General features: G+C 40.0%; 1 protein-coding gene across 2 annotated transcripts in view; it reads left to right on the top strand.

The window, feature by feature from the left end:
• Positions 1–17,404, top strand: part of NCOA7 (nuclear receptor coactivator 7) — a 78,230-nt gene extending 60,826 nt beyond the window's left edge. Inside the window, exons 9-16 of one of the 2 annotated variants that reach the window (XM_084202699.1) lie at positions 136–1,202; positions 2,617–2,785; positions 9,169–9,316; positions 12,549–12,680; positions 12,814–12,966; positions 13,485–13,580; positions 14,207–14,280; positions 15,147–17,404. In XM_084202699.1, coding sequence (XP_084058825.1) covers positions 136–1,202; positions 2,617–2,785; positions 9,169–9,316; positions 12,549–12,680; positions 12,814–12,966; positions 13,485–13,580; positions 14,207–14,280; positions 15,147–15,282 — 1,975 coding nt within the window. In that variant the 3' untranslated portion in view covers positions 15,283–17,404. The remainder of the gene's footprint in view (positions 1–135; positions 1,203–2,616; positions 2,786–9,168; positions 9,317–12,548; positions 12,681–12,813; positions 12,967–13,484; positions 13,581–14,206; positions 14,281–15,146) is intronic. The other variant, XM_084202700.1, reaches the window with a different exon arrangement.
• Positions 17,405–18,264: the final 860 nt, after the last annotated feature.

Consider the following 18,264-nt stretch of genomic DNA (forward strand, 5'->3'; position numbering starts at 1 on the left):
TTTATTTTGAAGAAAGTTATTTTTCAACAAGTTTCATGGTTTAAGTTAAGTTGATGTTTAGTTTTTATTTTCATTTTTTTTCCATTTCCATTTTGCTTTTAACATCGTATGTACACCCATCATTTCCCCTGACAGTGACATACCAAAGGATCTTTGTCCTCTGTACAGGCCAGGAGAATGGGAAGACCTGTCCTCTGAGAAAGATATCAATCCTTTCAGCAAATTCAAATCCCTTAGCAAGGAAAAGAGGCAGCAGAATGGGGATGCATCTGTTGCTCTGGGTGCCAAACAGATAAAGCCTTCAGATAAGGAAAAGTCTGCTGATTTTGAAGTTCTTCAGTCCTCGGAGAGTACGGGCTCAATCAAATCAAAGTCTCTGGAGTTTGCCAACAACATCACTGCCACTGACCATTTGGAAAAGTTTGATGCAGATGCATGTACCAAGGACCCTTCCAGGGGAAAAAATGCTTCAGATACCAAAACCAAAGAAAAATCCCTTGTAGGAGAAGGAGAGGATGAGTTCACTGACCTGGAAAAGACATCATCTCTTATGGATAGAGGGTTGGACAGGAAAATCTCAGTAATGGAAGGCTTGCTGGCTGACCCCAGGGACTTGGGGAGAACGAAGCAGCAGGTAACCAAACCTACTACAGAAGTCCAGGAGCACTTGACAGTTGATTCCTTGGAAAAAAAGGACAGTGTTGAACCTAAAGCTGACTTAGACTTAGAGCTGTGTGAAAAGCAAGATGTTATTCCAGAAGTAAACAAATGTGTCAGTACCCCGACAGGTAAGGTGGAGACTGAATTGGACACTAAGAAAGAGCTAGAGAAAGATAAACTTATTGAATTTTACCTCAATAAAGATGGAAATGGGTCTCAGTCATCTGAAGACTTACACAAGGCTGAAATCCAGAAAGGTGAAAACAATAAAGCAATTGGCATAGACCTTACACTTAGCTGTTCAAAGTCCCAAGCTAATGAAGTCCATACAGTTAAAAGTATGGAGCTTGATTCCTGCTGTGTTGAAAGGAAAGCACCTTCATTAGAAATCAACTCAGCAGCAGCAGAGGAAAAGGATCTGAAAGAGTCTGTGGACTCTTCATTAGTACCAGCTGTAGACAAGACCTGTCAAGAAACACAGTTAGACAATCAATCAGAAATCAGACTGTGGCTGCTGCAGAAAATTCAAGTGCCAATTGAAGGTAGGTCTCTGGTTATCCTTGTTTCCTCTGAGACTTGGACGGCATTATGACGGTAACCTTTGAACTGACGGCTTTCTCTAAATTTCTTCTTCCTGTAGTACCCGGTATCTTTTTTACTCCATGTGTATTTCAATTTTATATTACCTGCTGTCTTCAAATTCTCGAAGCTTGTAGTTTGATAAGTAGCTTGTGTGCTTTTTCCACATTCTGTGATCACTGTTTATACAATCTTTACTTCTGTTTGCTGGCTTTAAGAAGGGTAGTGAAGTGTCGTCCAGTTTCAGTATTGGCAGGGACACTTCATGGCCTAGGAATTGTCACACTGTATTGGTAATCACTGTTGCCTCATTGAAGTCTGTCAGTTTTGTTTCTGATAGTATCTGAGGTGGTAGAGCATTGCTGTGAAAGGGGGCACTGAAGTATTCTTGACAATATTTGCATGTGTCTGGTGTCTCTCATGCTATGGAAACCCTTAAAGAAGTGATAAATAGGAATACATGTACAGTCCTGCTGAATTATCAGTTTTCTCCTGATTGGTTATTGCATTATCAGAAATAATTCAGGCTGTTCCAGGAAAGCACATACCTGAATGAAATCTCTGTTCAGAGCATGTGCACACATATCACCATTTCTGTGGCAGCCCAGTGCCTCTAAGCAGTAGTCTGTCCTGGAGCGTTGATGCTCCTCTCTGGGTAATTTAATGAACCAGTGGACATACCCTTGAGTTAAATCAGGTGGTGGGGGATGATTAAAGTGGCAGTCTCTATTTTAAGAACAGTTGTTCTTAAAATGATTTTTCCTTTTTCTTTTCATAAGGGTTTCTGCTGGTGGTATTTTCCTGTACATGTACTGCTAAAACAAAGAAGGCAACTTCAGTGTGACAGAAGCTGTAGTTTAATAAGCAAGTTTTTTTCATCACACTAGCAATTTAAGGAGCCTAAACTGCTTCTAGGCTTGGCCTTGTCTTTTGGAGATAAAAGGTGCTAGTGTGGCTGTGTGACCGACAGAGTTGACAAACTGATTGGGCTTTTTGTGTGTGTGTGTGTGCGCGTGCAGGATTGCCCTTCAGCCTGGATAGGTTTTCTGGACCCTAACATGTCTCCTTTATTTGCCTGCTTCATGTTCCAGGCAGCACTCAGCCTGGTCATTTTACCTATTTCTTTACAGGGCTATTCTGTACAAAGCTGTACAGTTGAGGGGGATACAGGCGGTGACAAAATGGGAATAAATGGCCTCAGTTTAGGATGAACTGGTTTTACTAAACCAGCTGTTCTGTTGAAGTCAGGTGTAATTCTGTGTATGGTGCCTCTGAGTATTCCTTTGCACAAGATTGTTAATCTTTGTCACAGTGTTTTATCAGCTGCAGCATTTGTACTTTCCTGTAAGCAGACCGTTTCTTTTGTGTCTTGTTCAGATATGCTTCCTTCAAAAGAGGAGAAGAGCAAGACTCCTCCAATGTTTCTGTGCATTAAAGTAGGCAAGCCCATGAGAAAGTCCTTTGTGTCTCAGAGCACAACCATGTCTCAACAGTACAGTAAAAAGATAAAGCAACCAGAGTACTGGTTTGCTGTTCCTCGGGAAAGGTAAGCTGCAATCCTATCAGCATAAAAATGTCTGTCTGTTACCTTTTAAATGTGAAGTGCTTTCTAGAGCTGAATCTTACATTGCCTACATGGTCCAAGTTGTGAAGTGCAGCAGGGATGCTGAGGGGTGCCCTCATTTCATTGCATGCCAGCAACATAAAGGAATGTTTGTTGCTGGTCTAAAATGGCTCTCAGTGGGAATGAAAAAGGGCTCAGGTGCCACAGGAAGATGGAAAGAGGGATATATGTGCAGCTAACATATGATAAAAGAGCTGGGAGATGATCAGGGTTTCAGCTGTAGTCTATGAAGTGGGGGAAAGGGGAGCAGTGGCTGGAGGGGCATGGAATCTACTGAGGTGTCAGTGCTAAAAAAAATCGGTATTTCACATGAGCAAAGGCAATCATATGGGAAAAGGGAGACACTCCATACTAAACAGGTGTGAGGATTCCTGTCTTTTGTCCCATTAAAAATAGTCCCTTTGCAGTAAAATTGAGGAACACAAATGTTTTCCTGTAGGTATGTATTAATGCATAAATAGTACTCTAGAAAAAAGCAAACCAACAAACTAGAGAAGTGGAGGTCTGTGATTTTCCACATAAATCACCCAAGAATTTTCACTGGCTGTGAAGTATCAAATATGTGATTCTTTTGTCGACAGAAGGCAACTAGAGCAATTCTCTGGGTCTGTTGATGAACCAAAATCAGTGATTCTGGTAAATTAGATGCCAGGAAGGAGGAATCTGAACTTGTGATCCATCTCAGAGATGTCTCTTTCAGATACAGTCAATTTTTTCAAAATAATTTTTACTTAATTTTAATTTCAAATGTGTATCGTGTTGATTTAAGTGTTTATATTTTTTGTGCTTTGAAAAGGAGTGTTTTGATTGTCTGTAGTAGCGTGGAAGTTGCTGTCTTGGAACTCTTCCTGGAGGAGGAGAGGGAGAGTTTAATCCAGCTGGAATGTGGTCCTTGGGAGAGTAGGTAGATAGCTTTTGGTTTGCTTGCTATCTGTGGATCCCAGTCCTTGGGACTTCTCAGGGATTGCAAAAGGGTGGGTTCATAAAATTCTGGGTTGAAGTTTGAGTAAATACTTTAGGGAGTTGGAGTGATGAGTTGGAGTGATGCTGTAATACAACACAAGGTTAGTTAGTGCTTTAGGGATAGTGCAGCTAACAGTGAATAAAGCTGTTGAGCTGCCTGAGTGATCATCTCTAATCACTGCTGTGTGTAACAAGTAAATCTATCAAGCTTCTAACCACAGAGTTGGAAAACAGCTTTCCTGCTTGTCCTTTTATGAGCAGGAACTTTCTGAATGGTGAGCATACCTAATCCATTTATAAACTGAAGTGTTGACAACTGGTTTATCATTCAGTTTTTATAATAAGAAGAAAGCAACTTCTGCAGTGAGCTGCTGCAGCAGCACCTGGCCATGCTGGCTGACATACCAGATCTTTGATGTCAAGGCTGCCATTTGGATCTTGATCAAAAGCAGTGGTGAATGATTGGTTGTAAGTTTGGGTCTTTTTAGTGCTACTCATGCCTGTTTTAACACCCCAGAATTGCATGACAGATCAAGTAGAACTTGGAGCAGAAATTAAATGTGAGACCCATTCCTTTGTATTAATGCCAGGCATGTCTTTGCCTCTCGAACAAGATGGTGTTTTCTCCAAGCTCTTGGATGCTTTCCCAAAGCAAAACACAACACTTCCTACCTTCTGGGGATATTCTTGAATCAGTATTGTGTAGAATATAAACATAAGTGTTGCATCTTGAGAGTGCCATGAACAGTAGTAGGTTGTTTGGGATAGCTTTGCCGTGTATTTTAGACAAAATATAGTTCACTAAGTCTAAAACCACTTGGAATGCAATTTATATTCATGTGTGAACATATCAAGAATAACACTCTCATCTTATTGGCCACAAAGCAGCATAAATAAAAAACACTTTCTCCAGTCCAGTCACAGTAGCTTGTGCAGCATCTTAATGTTTTCCAAAAAAAAAAAAAAAAAAAAAAAAAAGGCAAAATCAAAAAAACTGTCCAGATTTGGAGTGAGATTGTGAAAAAATTGGTCTGCATGTCTATATTTATTGTAAGTTAAATCTTCCTCTGATTTGCTTTTAGTTGTATTTTTTCCATGGTTATAGTGTTTGCTGTTAAAACAGTTTCTGTCATCAGTTGTGAAAATAGCTCCCAATTTCAGCCTGTTCCCATAGCCCTCAGCTCCTAGCAGAGCTGCTCTTCCATGTGCAGGCTGCAGCTGCTTTCTGGGCCCAGTACTTTTATATTTATTTTTTTTGTTGGAAGCCTCTGGAAACTTTATTAATACAGAAAGAAGACTTTTAGGCCTTTTTATAAAGGCCCTGAATCTTCTGTCTCATTTGCTGTAGGTGTTCTCCCTCCGTGCGTGGTTTCCGAGGTACCAAGTGTGTCCCGGCACACGTCGGCCCATGACCAGCACGGTGTGGCTGAGTTAATCAGTGACTGCAGCACTGCTTTGTGCTGCCTGCTGGGTGACAGCAGTGCTCACCTCAGCATGCAGAGGAGGTGCTGGGCATCCTGAGTTGCCTTATATGCAGATTACTCAGCCTAGGGCAGCTTCTGGCCAGGTTCAGCTGAGCAGAGGGGCACCCATGCTTTTGGTCACAAATAGAGGCTGATTGTTTTGCTGGGAAGTTTTGCAATGGGTATAGCTTACAGTATTAGAGGGTAAGTCTCTGTGTGCTCTTACTATGTGGATTTATGTTTAAATGGTATGTAGGTTTCCCACCCTAGTGAATTTGGAGTAGCAGCTCAGCAATTAGGTCACACATTTCGTGAAGACCTTTTACAAGAAAATGCCTTGCACTGAGACACAGATAGTAATGCAGAATTTCTTTGCTTGTAAGTAATAGCATTGACTAGTTCTTCAGTCAAGAAGTAAATCTGTTTAATTTTCCACAGTGTAAATTCTGCAAACATGTTTGTTTTATGAATGTATAATTTGCATATACATATGAATGTATAATTTGATGTAAAAGACACTGCACTGAGATTGTGCTGCTGAGAGGGCATCCACTTTTTTGCTAATTTTAGAATCCTTTTGAATTAGCCTTTTATAAGGAGAATACTCCTAGACTCCTGATAATAAGATATCAAACTGTACAGAGGAAATTTATGAAAACCTGTTTGTATCTATAGCTTAATGTCTTATAATGAGGACTCGTAGAAGTCTCTATAAGCTCATAAAAGCAAATAAGGGCTTACAGTACCTTAGTGCTCAAGATTTGGGAAGAATCATCATTTTGTCAAGCACATTTATAACAAAGTCATAGGATACTTCTGGATTAATGTCTTTCTCTGGGTCCGAAACAGTGCTTGGACTTAGAGCCTTTTGAATATTTTCTTTCTGGAGTTACTAACTTCAGGTTTCTATAGGTGTCTCTTTCCAAGTACTTTGTTTTATTGATGTCTCTCTTTAAGCATGATATACTCATAAGCATGTGATCACCAAAACAGCTATTAAGTTCTAGGATAAATTTTCTCACAGTTGTCTAGTTGATTGTAAGAAAGTTCCTCAAGAAGTGGCTTTTCAATTTAAAAATGGGATCAAATGTTTTAAATTTGGTAGCTTGGAAATAACCACTGTAGCATAATGTTAGAATTTTATTAGCAGATCATCCCTTTTCAGAATGACATCACCTCTGTAATCACCTATTTCTATTTTATGCTGCTGCTTTTTAAATCTAGACTGTCTGGATTTATGAACTGTCCATTGCAGAGGAAAACTTAGTTATGTACTACTTAAATAAACTGAGCACATGCAAGTCCATGGGTCCTGACAGGAAATGTTCTGAGTATATTGAGAAAGTTGGTTGATGTTATTACAAAGCTGCTTTCTATCATCTTTTGAAAGGTTGTGTTCAGGGGGAGTGTTCCTTAATAATTGGAAAGACAAATGCTGCAACCATTGTCAAAAGAATGAAGGAAATATCTGAAGTATCTGTGGGAGCACAGGGCAGTCAGCTTCACCTCAGTCCCTGGGAAGCAAATCCTTATAGACACCATTTCCAAGCACACAGAGGGAAAGAAGTGATCAGGATCAGCTGTCATATATTTACCAAGGGCAAATTGCTTTTCTACTGAACAAATAACTTTTCTGTTTGAGATTGCTAGCTCCTTGAGCAAGGCGAGAGCAAGGGATTGATACCATCACATTACTAAGGCTTTCAACACAATCTTTTATAGTATCCTTGCAGCCAAAGTGGAAAGATATGACCTGGACAAGCAGGTTACAGGTGGTTGTAAAATTGACTGGACCATTGGGCTCAAAGGTAGTTGGTAGTTGGTCTGAGTGGCAGTGAGGTACAAGTGGTATTCTTGGGGACTGAGACTGCTTAATGCCTTCACTGGTGGCATGGACATTGAGACAGAAACACATCTCTGTCATTTTGGGGAATGACACAAAATTTGGAGAGTGCTCATAATCAGAGGGCAGGGCTGCTATTCAGAGGGGCCTCAACACAACAGGCTGACAGAAACGTCAGGAAGTTCAGAAAAGGCGAGTGCAAAAGTTGTGCACCTGGGATGGAGCAGTTCCTGCAGCAGTAGGTGGGAAAAGGCAGCCTGGGGAGTAGCTCAGCTGAAAAGGAGTTGGGGAAGTTGAGAGCAAACTCAGCATGTCAGTGGTGTGTCCTTTCAATCATGAAGGCTTCACTTCTTGCTGACTCAAGTAAGGAAGTACAGCCAAACTTATGTAGTCATTAATCCCCTCTTCCTTTTAAGCACTTGGTTAAAAAATGGAGGGAAGGGTACAAGAAACAGAAAATGTAGGATGGCACCAGACCCTTCTCAGATCACGTGCTGCATGCTTCAGAGAAAATGGCGATGAGATGAAAGACTAAAAAACCCCAGAAGACAGGCTATGCATGGAGAACTTGTAGAATCACTGTCAGAGATTTTCCAACTCAAATAGACAAGAATGTGCAACCTCCTCTAAACTGGAGGTTAGGTCTGCTATAAGCAGGAGCTGGCTTAGATGATTTCCAGAGATGGCTTAAAACATAAATACATTCTGTGATTCTGAGATACAAGTGTGCTGCTCTCCTTCATCCACCTGCATAAACATCCTTTCAAACTGATCTTACCCAGACAGCACTTACCCAGAAACCACTACTTTTATAATCCTTTCTTAGGGATTTGTAGGAATTAAGTAGCTGGCTTTGCAGAGTAGGACTACTGTATATAAAATACACAGTGCTCAAGTCAGTTGTCCCTTTCAATTAAAGCTCAAATTAATTAACAAAGAGCTAATCAGACTGCTTTTTCTGAAACCTCTGTGAACAATACTAATTTATTCCTTTCTAATTATTTCCATGATGAAGCAAAGTAAATTCTTTTTTTTTTTTTTGTAGACTCATTTGAAAAAATATGGAATTTCACTAGTGACCCTAACAAATTGCAACAGTGCTGAGAGGGTATTTTAAGATTATTTGTGCATACATATAAATCCAAATAATTTGAAATATGGTGGTGGTGGGGATGTCTATATTTCTAAAAGATTTTTTCTGTTTTCTGTTGATCTAAGAGTTGCTGGATGTAACTTTCTAGTGAAAAGCTGGAGGGAGGATCTGATGTCATAAGCACTTACTATCTTTCTATCTGCCCTCTTTACTGTGGATCTGATTTTTTTTCTTGGCAATTCAGCTTCTTGTATAGTGGATCCACTGTTGTATTCCTGTTTGAAATTGTATGTGTTCATTTTAACTTAATACATAAATTCCTTCTTCAGAAATTGTTTTGTGGTTTGTAATGGCAGTTGTCAAAGAATCTTTTTAAAGACAGTGGCTGAGAGCTGACTACATTTATGGAAGAGCATGTGCTGCTGGTACTATATCATTAGCAAAGCTGTCAGTAACAGCTTATTTTCATAATGCTAAGAGAATGAAGATTATTTTGTGGCTAGCCTCTATAACTTTTAAAGGGCAGCTAAAACTGTAGTGTAGACTTCACTGGTGATCTCATTGCTTGTTTCATTGCTGGAAGTCAAACTAAATGGGTAAAGTGAATGTTTTACAGAGTTAACTTTAGTTAACTATGACCTAATATCAATCAATTTCCTTCTTAATATGAATTGTGTGGGACTGGACAAGCCATATTGCTTTACCATGATTCTTTGGTTTTGCATATAGCAAAGGGAGGAGGAAAATACAAGCAGAGAAACCTTGAAGTCGTTCAGGCTGCCAAGTGGAGGGAGCTGTTGCCTAGTGTGGTATGGGAGGGTGGAAGTACATGGGTATCCCATTTGTGTAGTTGTCCCTGCTTTGGCATTGGGCAAAACCTCTGTGCTACATGACTGTTCATGGACCACTGAACAATGGTTGTCTCCTCCTCTTGTCTTCACAGGGTGGATCACTTGTACACATTTTTTGTTCAGTGGTCACCAGAAATATATGGGAAAGATGCCAAAGAGCAAGGTTTTGTTGTGGTAGAAAAGGAGGAGCTTGACATGATTGACAACTTCTTTAGTGAGCCCACCACTAAAAGCTGGGAGGTGAGTGCCTTCTGCCTTTACATGAAGCGTGTGCATATCAAGTTTGCATCCTCTGCTAAGAATCTCAGCAGTTGCTCTTTTGAGGATTTTATGGTGTTTCCTTAAGGCTTGTATCTGTCCCACAAATGTATTCATATTCCTTCAGGCCTCATTTCTTCTCTCCCTAGAAAGAGCAGGTAAACAACTGGGAGCTCTCTGGTGTGCAGCCAGCAGAAGTTGTGTAAATATTTTGACCATGTGATATTAGTCTTCTGCAAAGCTATACAGGCATATGTGGTCAGCATTGCTAAATTCCTAATGTATTTCCTAATGTATTTATGTGCTACTAATGAATTCTTCAAAATGTATACATGCAAGTAAACATCAACACAGACTCCTGAGTGCTGGTTGAAATGGATTGGTGTGGGTGATAGGCCAGACCCTTGCTTCTAGGGTGCACACAGCAGTTCTGTTTGAATATTGGGTGTAAGTGGGATAAGTTTATCATTGGACTTTGGCTTTTTCATGTGTGGTCTTCTGCAATCTGTTTTAACCACTTGGCATGCCTATGCTGGTTATCTCCTCCTTCTGTGTACAAAGCCTAGTTTCTAAGGGAAATAAGCTTACACACAGTTTTGAAAACCATATTGCTCAAACACTTTCTGTGCTAAGAATATAGGATAAATGAAACAGACACAAATTCCAAAGAGGGAAATATCTTGATGGTGATTAAAAAAGTTATCTGATTATTCATTTTAAACATAAACTTGTTTTCTTTAAATTCTACTACCCTCTCTTTTTTGTTTGTTTGTTTGTTTGAACATTTTGATCTTCACAGTATGTTCTGTTGAAAAATGGAGCTTGGAAGTGGGACCTGTCATTTAAAATGTAGCAGCCTCTATTCCCAAGGAACTAATATTTTTACAGTTTTGTAGCTTCTCAGTGTTGTGCTTTGTGAGCTGAAATATAAAAAAAAGCCTTCCTTGTTTTGCTTAGAGCTGAGTGCAGTCATACATTGCTCTAGATTTTACTGTTCAGTTATTTGCATGCCATTTTCATAAAGCCACAATGAAGGAGAGTCAGTGATCTAAAGACAGATTTAGGAGAGATCTGGCCACACTGGGAGCTTGTCTCTTTTTTTTTTTTAGATATTTATTGAAAGGAAGCTTAAAACTGCCTTTAAAGGGGTGTCTTTTATTTGTAATATATTCCAGCTTCACCAATTTAAAGTAGGTTTGCCAGGAAATCTCTATTGAATAAAGTCCAAATTAGGGCATGATGACTGTGAAATGATGAGAGTGAAAGTTTCACTCTTCCTTGCGGGGAAACAGAAACTATAAATTGTAGAGGAGCATATAAGCCGTTTTACCACAGCATGCCGTGGCCAGTAGCTGTCTGTCACTCTTGGCGCTGAGAACTCTTGCCACTAGAGCAAGGGTACAGTAGTGGGTACTGAAAATAAACTGCTAGATGATGAAACAGAGACAAATGCCTTTGAATATTCGAATTATTTACTGTGCCAGACCGGACCAGGAGGAACCTTTTGTGGAGGTATGTCAAATTATTTCCCATTTGAACAGTGTGGATCTGATGATGGAACTTCTGTCCTAGTAATAAACATGCTCTTTACTCAGATGAGGGGCATTTCCACCTCAGGTGGCTTCCTTTCTTAGCCCTATAAAATCTTTGAAAGACTCTGTAGATCTGGTTTCTGTAGTGGTCTTTTTTTTTCATCCATTTCTGCTTTTGTGTGGTCTGTAAATACCTGATCTTACAGATGCCTCTTTCTGCAGTTGTTGACTGAACTTCATTCACATATCCAATTCAGAGACTGAATAAATGTGTATGCAAAGAGGGGGGGCTTGTCTGGATCTGGAGCCAATTTGCAATTTACAGCTGTGTTAACAGGTTTTCTCTGGTTGCCTAAGTCACTTCGGTTGTATTTTGCTACAGATTGGTTGATTTGCTGTTGTCTGGTATTTTTTCCCCACTCCTGGAGGGGAGGGAGACTATTCCTGAAAGAAAGTCCGCAGAAGGGGAGTTATGTACTTTTGATTTATGTCTAAAAGGTGTTAATTAAAAAATATACAATAATGTTCTGGGAGATGAAGAGTGAAGGCAAACCAGTCTGAAGGTGAAAAAGGAACAATGATACAAGTAGAAAGATTGGGTTTTTTAAGCAGTTTGTTGTGGGCGTTTGTTTTTGTTTTTTTTTTAATTGCCCTAATTTTGCAGTGCAAACCTTTCCTGAAATTGATCATATGAAAAATTTTCCAGCATAGGATTATCTGCAGTCACAGAAGGAGAGGCTGGAGGGTCAGGATGAAGCTGTAGAGCTCTTGCTGTCATGGGCAGGAATACCTGTAACTGCTCAGGTGTGCAGGGACACATAGCAGTGTTTGTTCTGCAGGCTGTATTTTGCCTTGTGATCCTGCCTTCCTCTCTTTTCCTGACCCTGCACTGGCGTGCCAGAGCCCACGTGCCCTGCTCAGCTCCAGGCATCTGTGGGAGAGCATGGACTAGACACGAGTGCATGCAGCACATGTGTAGCTCCCATCCCAGTGGGGATGCCCGGTGTGACTGAGGGTATTAGGGCTGTGAGAGCTCCTCACCAGCCCTGGTTCTCATGCAAAACTTCTGTGCTTTGTTGTGTGGTTAAATCCACACCTGGAGTCAGTCTAGCGCATTTGCTTTCTCGCCTGAGGGGTAGGTGTGTGTAGGACCTCCAGGCATCTCTTCCCATTTGTCTCACTGTTGACAGCTTCTGCAAGTTCCAGCAGTGCTCATGAAGGCGTGGAGGAATTATGCAAAACTTGATCTGTGTGTAACATGAAAGCCATTTGGAAGCCTTATTGGCAGCGAGGTGCATAGCAGAGCACAATGGGCTCTGCAGCTGCATCCTGAAATTCCTGCTCCAAGACCACTGTGGTGATACACTCACAGAAGGAAAAGACGGTTTAAGGTTTTCTGTTTGTTTTGTAGCTAGGCCTTGTTGCTTCCCCTTCTCTTTTTCATCAGCTCCATTTCAGTGCTTTTGCTGTTGCTTGCTCTATGCCATGGTGGCACTCAGCCCCAGCTAAAGATTTTCCCCATTTGCTTAAGGGCACCTGTGCTTGATAAAATTATCCCATATGGTGTTTTTTCTCCAAACAGTGTGACAGCTGAGGAGTAAGTTTTAGATGAATTGGCTTCAACAGAGGATTGATGGTGTAAGAGCTGTGGTTTAGGTTGGACACTTGTTCTCTTGCCACAGATCATTACTGTAGAAGAAGCTAAACGACGAAAGAGCGTTTGCAGTTACTATGAAGAAGAAGAAGAAGATGACGATACTTTGCCTATCCTAAAGCACCACAGCGCTCTTCTGGAGAACATGCACATAGAGCAGGTATGGCTGAAAACCCTCAGGTTTCCTTCTTAGATGTGGTGCTGCCTCTGTCGAGTGCAAGAAAGAGAACAGGCTGGGCCACTGCCTGTGCTGCCTGTGTAACCATTTCCCTCATTCCTTGCTCCCTGCCCAGCTTGCCCGGCGCTTGCCCGCGCGGGTGCAGGGCTACCCGTGGCGCCTGGCATACAGCACGCTGGAGCACGGCACCAGCCTGAAGACTCTGTACCGCAAATCGGCTTCTCTCGACAGTCCAGTTCTCCTTGTCATCAAGGATATGGACAACCAGGTAAGGAGCGCTTGTTCCACGGGGGTGGGGCAGAAAGGGCAGCCTTTTGTAAAGTGATCATTATGAAATGCTAGTCATACCGTGAAGTCATGTCATACCAAAGTAAGACATTGGTGTATTCTTTTATATTTTCTACTGCCTAAACTAGAGTTACCGGAGGAAAGTACTTCAGCACCAATAAAAGTTTTAGAATTGCAGTGCGTGCAGTAGTGCCTTTGGAAATACCTTTCTTAGGTATCTCAGTTAAGGAGCTGTCAAAAGCAGTGCCTCGCTGGAGGTCTCATTCTTCAGTAGCTGCTAGAGTCAGGAATGCTGCTGCCATGGTTGTCATCTGGCTTTTAACTTGCAGGATAGAGAAGATGTGGAGTAATACTTGCACATCTGATACACTTCACTAGTTGGTTCTTCTAACATGAAAATTGGCTTAGTTCTTAGAAAGTACTTGGACATGTTTGGGGGGTTCTTCTCTTGAATTCTGCGCTTGGTACTAAAGTAGTGTAATCATTTTATTCTGACAGATATTTGGAGCGTATGCTACTCATCCCTTCAGGTTTAGTGACCATTACTATGGTACAGGTGAAACATTCCTCTACACTTTCAGTCCACATTTCAAGGTAAGTGGGTGTCCATTTTCTGAAATAAGATTTTTGGGTTCCACTTCTGAAACACGTATGAGATTTTTATGACAATAGCATGTTTGAGTGTAGAAGAGGTGCCAGATATTGATGAATGCAGTTAATCATTCATTGCTTCAATGCAATACTTCAAGCAAAAGTGTCTGTAATTATATGAAGAGAGGACAATCTGTAAGTGTGAGAAGACAGTTTTAAATGAGTTCAGGGGGGAAGCAGGAAGGACTTAGTGTCAAAGACTCACCTTAGAAGGCAGTGATATCAAGAACAGGATATAATGTCATGCATTCTTAGGATCTCAGTGACCACAAAACAGAGGTAAGAGTGGTACTGAAATACCCCTTGATGCTCACAGCTTATGCACTTTTTCCATATTGAACACATTGTTCCTTTTTAACAGAGTACCACGTGATTTAGAGAGGGAAGCGGCATTTCAAATAAGGATTAGGGTGCTTTGTTCATAGTTTTAAACATCTTTTACTTTCTACTTTACCTTTTCCTCTTTCAAGAAAAAGATAAAAGATGACCACACCTCTTAGCTGCTAAGAGTAGTTTGAGATTACAAGAATCCTCAGTCCAAATATGTTCGTGTTTTTTCCTCTCCTCAGGTATTTAAATGGAGTGGAGAAAACACCTACTTCATCAACGGAGACACTACCTCTCTGGAGCTTGGAGGTGGAGGGTGAGTGAGTGTTTGGTTTTCAAATCATATAGCCAATTTTATTTTTTTTTTAATTTTAAATGGAAATAGGGACAATGGTAGGTGCAAGAAAAACTTCGCAGTAAAATGGCTGAACTTAATTTTAGTAAGCTAAAATTTCAGCAATCTAATTTCTGTTACAGACTGAGAGCGATTTTGTTTGCTTAGAGTGACTGAGCAAGTAGGGTTTGTTGCAGAGTTGGAGTTTTTTTAGCCAGGAAAAAAAACTAGATGTTTTGGGTAGATACATCACTCATTGCTGAAGCAGTTTGTCACTGGAAGATAATTCCTAATGGCAATTTTGCCATCAGTTTCTAGGGTTTATCAAGTGGTCTTTACTAAGTTGTTGTTTTTCTGTTGATGCACAGAGCAAGGATACAGACAGGGCATAATCACGTCATTAGTTTCAAAGGTCAGTAGGTACAAAATCAAGGGCTAAGACTGTACAACCAACTAAAGCTTACTTGGAGCTTGCCCCATGGGACAGCTGGGCATGGTTTGCATCGGGAGTGCATAACCAGAAGGTGCTCTGTCCACATCCAAACAGCCAGGGAAGGGAGCCCAAGGTCTGTGCCCTGGTGTAGCCACAGCTGGCAGCGTGAGCAGCCAGGTGGCCCAGGGCTGCGGGCACTCGCAGGGTCCTGCATGCTGCCCTGCTCACTGGTGCAAACAAAAGCAAGGGAATGGCTCCACGAGCTTCTTAGAGAGTGCTTTGCCAGTACTGAGCTCTTCACATTTGGCCTCAGAGTCACCTAGACTCCTCTGTATCGCTTCTTTGATTGTTTATACAGCTTCCAGTGCTTCTGCTGTTCCATCTAACACCAAATCTGTTGTGTATTTCCTTTTAGTGGCCGGTTTGGTTTATGGTTAGATGCAGATTTGTATCATGGGCGAAGCAACTCCTGCAGCACCTTCAATAATGACATCTTAACTAAGAAAGAAGATTTCATAATACAAGATGTAGAAGTATGGACATTTGAGTGAAACACTGACTGCCTTAAGGACTGGATCCATTAGGCACTTAAAAGCTATCCAGAAGGTGCAGGCTGCCTCACAATGTTACACACTTTTTCCTCAAGTTTGTACCAGAGCATGACTACGCAAAAAATCCAACCAAACAACCCAAGAATAAAAGAATTGGTTTTGAGGGGCAGTAAGAGACAGAACAGTGAGAGATCACTCTGAAGTGTTTTTTTACTTCCTCTTCAGCACTCTTCCATTGAAGATACAATGCTTATGAAAATGTTCCTGATGTATAAGTTGAAAACTTCTTATGTAACTGTGAAAAAGATCCTGTGGAAGAACTATAACTGTCTAGTACATTCCATGTGTATTTATGTTCAACATGCAAATGCTGACCAAAAATAAAAGGTTACTTTACCAAAATCTACAGCATAATGTTTGCCATGGAAAAGAATCAGAAATAGGTGTACACAGCACTTAAGGGAACATGTTTTTTAAAATTATTTTATTTATTGTTACTGTATAGTAGATTTTTTTGTAAATGTATTAGCCATGAGCTTTTTTTTGTTTAATGTTTCAAATCTCATTTTGATAATTACTGTTGAGGTGGGTTTCTTATGCATTGGCATTTATTCTGAATCAATTTATTTGATTTCTGAAGTTAATTTTTATATTTTTATTTTGTAAATGAGATTAGGTTTTCATTATACCCTAATTAGAGGGTTTGTTTTCCTGGCAGAAACACTTGAGTGCATAATTCTGTTTCATTTTCTTTTCCTGAAATGAGGGAGAAAGTGGATAGTGCTCCTTCTTAACTCTGCCGTCACATTCCTGTTAATAGATAACTATTTTGGCAGGGTATGGAGACACTGGGCAGCTGCCCCCTGGTGTAGACTTCATCAGTTCAGTTGCAGTCCACAGAACTGGGATAGCATTATTATGCTATCCCAGTACTACTCAGTATTATTTGACTGATTATGAAGGAGATTTCTAAGAGAACTGTTTTTCTGTATCACCACAAAATGGTTCAAAATAAGCCACCCACTGTGCTTTTATGAGCATTTCTCTGCAAATTGAAGAATTTGTTAAGGAGAAAATACAATTGAGCTTTAGAGAAGAAAGTTCTTTTCCTAACAGGCCAGGTCACGTTAGTGTAAAACTTGTTCTCCTAATAATAACGCATATAATTTCCTTTAAAAGAATACTTCAAGCAGCAGTCTGGTTTATTATTCTTGTTTGTTTTTAATGAAATTATCAGATACTTCCCCCCCCACCAAAGCTGAAAAGCCTCTATATTACAAAATCTGTAAAATTTATTTTACAAATAAAATATATTACAAAATTATAAAACATTTGGTAAATGGGGAGAGTGTGAGAGAGGACTGGCAATCTTCACTGTTTGCTAAGGAATGATGCATTGCCATTAAGCTGTGGTTTACACAATCCAGGCCTAACTAATATTAGGATGCTGTCCTGCCCTTAGACTTGAGTGTTTCATTCTCCTGAGAAAGGCAGGTTGTAGAGACAGTAGTGTGCATTAAAACAGTACAATCTAATGTTGGAATGTTAACTGAGTAATATGACTCGAGTTAGTTACCGCTCTTTCCTTTTTGAATAGATTAAATAATAATTTTAAAAAGCCAATTGCTTTTCCTTCAAAAGCATTTCTAAATCTTAATCTTGCACAGAAGTTTCACAGTCTAATAAAACAATGCTATACACAGTAAGCCTGTAACACGCTGCACATGAGCTTTTCACACTTCCTTTCTTTGTGGTGTACTACAGCCATAAATAAAGTTCTTATTGGTAATGCTTTAAAATATTTTGGAAGTTGTTAACAGCGTAATGCTTTGAAGATACCCAGAATATCTAACACTCTTTGCTCTTTTAAATGGTGGCAGAAGACCACTGAATAGTTTAAAAAAACCCAACCAAACAAACACCCAACAAAAAATCCCAACAACAAACAAAATGAAACCAAGTTCAACATTTTACATACATTTCACTCTTGCTACCTACAACTTACTCCATTATATTATCCTTGTCAAAGCATATCTAAACGCTGTGGTCTATATTCAAAACAGTGTTGTTCAATCAAAATTCTGTGACCCTTAAAACTATGAATATTGAATATATGTAATGCAGTGCTATCACAATATTTTCAATAAAGGAATTTATGCATTCAGAAACTTGTTACAGGTGCTTTCTCTTTTATTCACAAACTTTATAACATTTTAAACATGAAGGGATGCAGCTTAAGTTACAGGTTATACTGACAAATACCTGTGCCACCTCATAAAAAGAAAATTTCAGCAATACTGTATTTTAAAAACACAGATAAGGAGGATGGAGATTTTGGTGGGGTTGGATCTGGGGTTTGGATTTTTTGTGTGTGTAGTATGTTGCGCACTTAAAGAGAGCTGTGTTTTGAATTCACTCTGAGACAGACTCTGACAAAGGGCTAAGAAATGCTAGTAAATAGCAGTTTACCTGGTAGTTCTTGCTGGTGCTCTCAGCTGCAGTGACAAGCATCCCCTTATCTTTTTTGACCAACCTCTTCCCAGAAGTCAAAAGTCCACGTGTATCATTTTTGTATGTACACTTTTCATGTTTCCAAAGTGTTCACATATATTTTTATGTCCAGCCAAGCAAAGCAAAATGTCTTAAAAGTACCTGCTTCTTGGGTTTTATTGGTTTTCATTGTATAGAGCAGTGGCATTAAAAGAAAACAAACTACAATTACGTGTGAAAGTGAACAAGTGTGCTATCTATGAGCTTTGCTCTGAGTGAAATGGCAGTAACAACTTTCCTAAAGTAACTGGAAAATTATGGTCACTAGTAATATTTCTCTCAGAGAGAACAAGATCTTGTTCTTGCAACATGAAATATGTGTTCCTTCAGTGGTACTTGGGTACAGATTTTTGATACAGGACCGTGTTCAAACACAGACTCACAAATCAGGCTTGTCATTACCCAGGTAATTGCAGATGTTTTATTTGGTGC

This window comes from Fringilla coelebs (assembly GCF_963513975.1).
Source record: "Fringilla coelebs genome assembly, chromosome: 3".
NCBI classification, from domain to species: domain Eukaryota; kingdom Metazoa; phylum Chordata; class Aves; order Passeriformes; family Fringillidae; genus Fringilla; species Fringilla coelebs.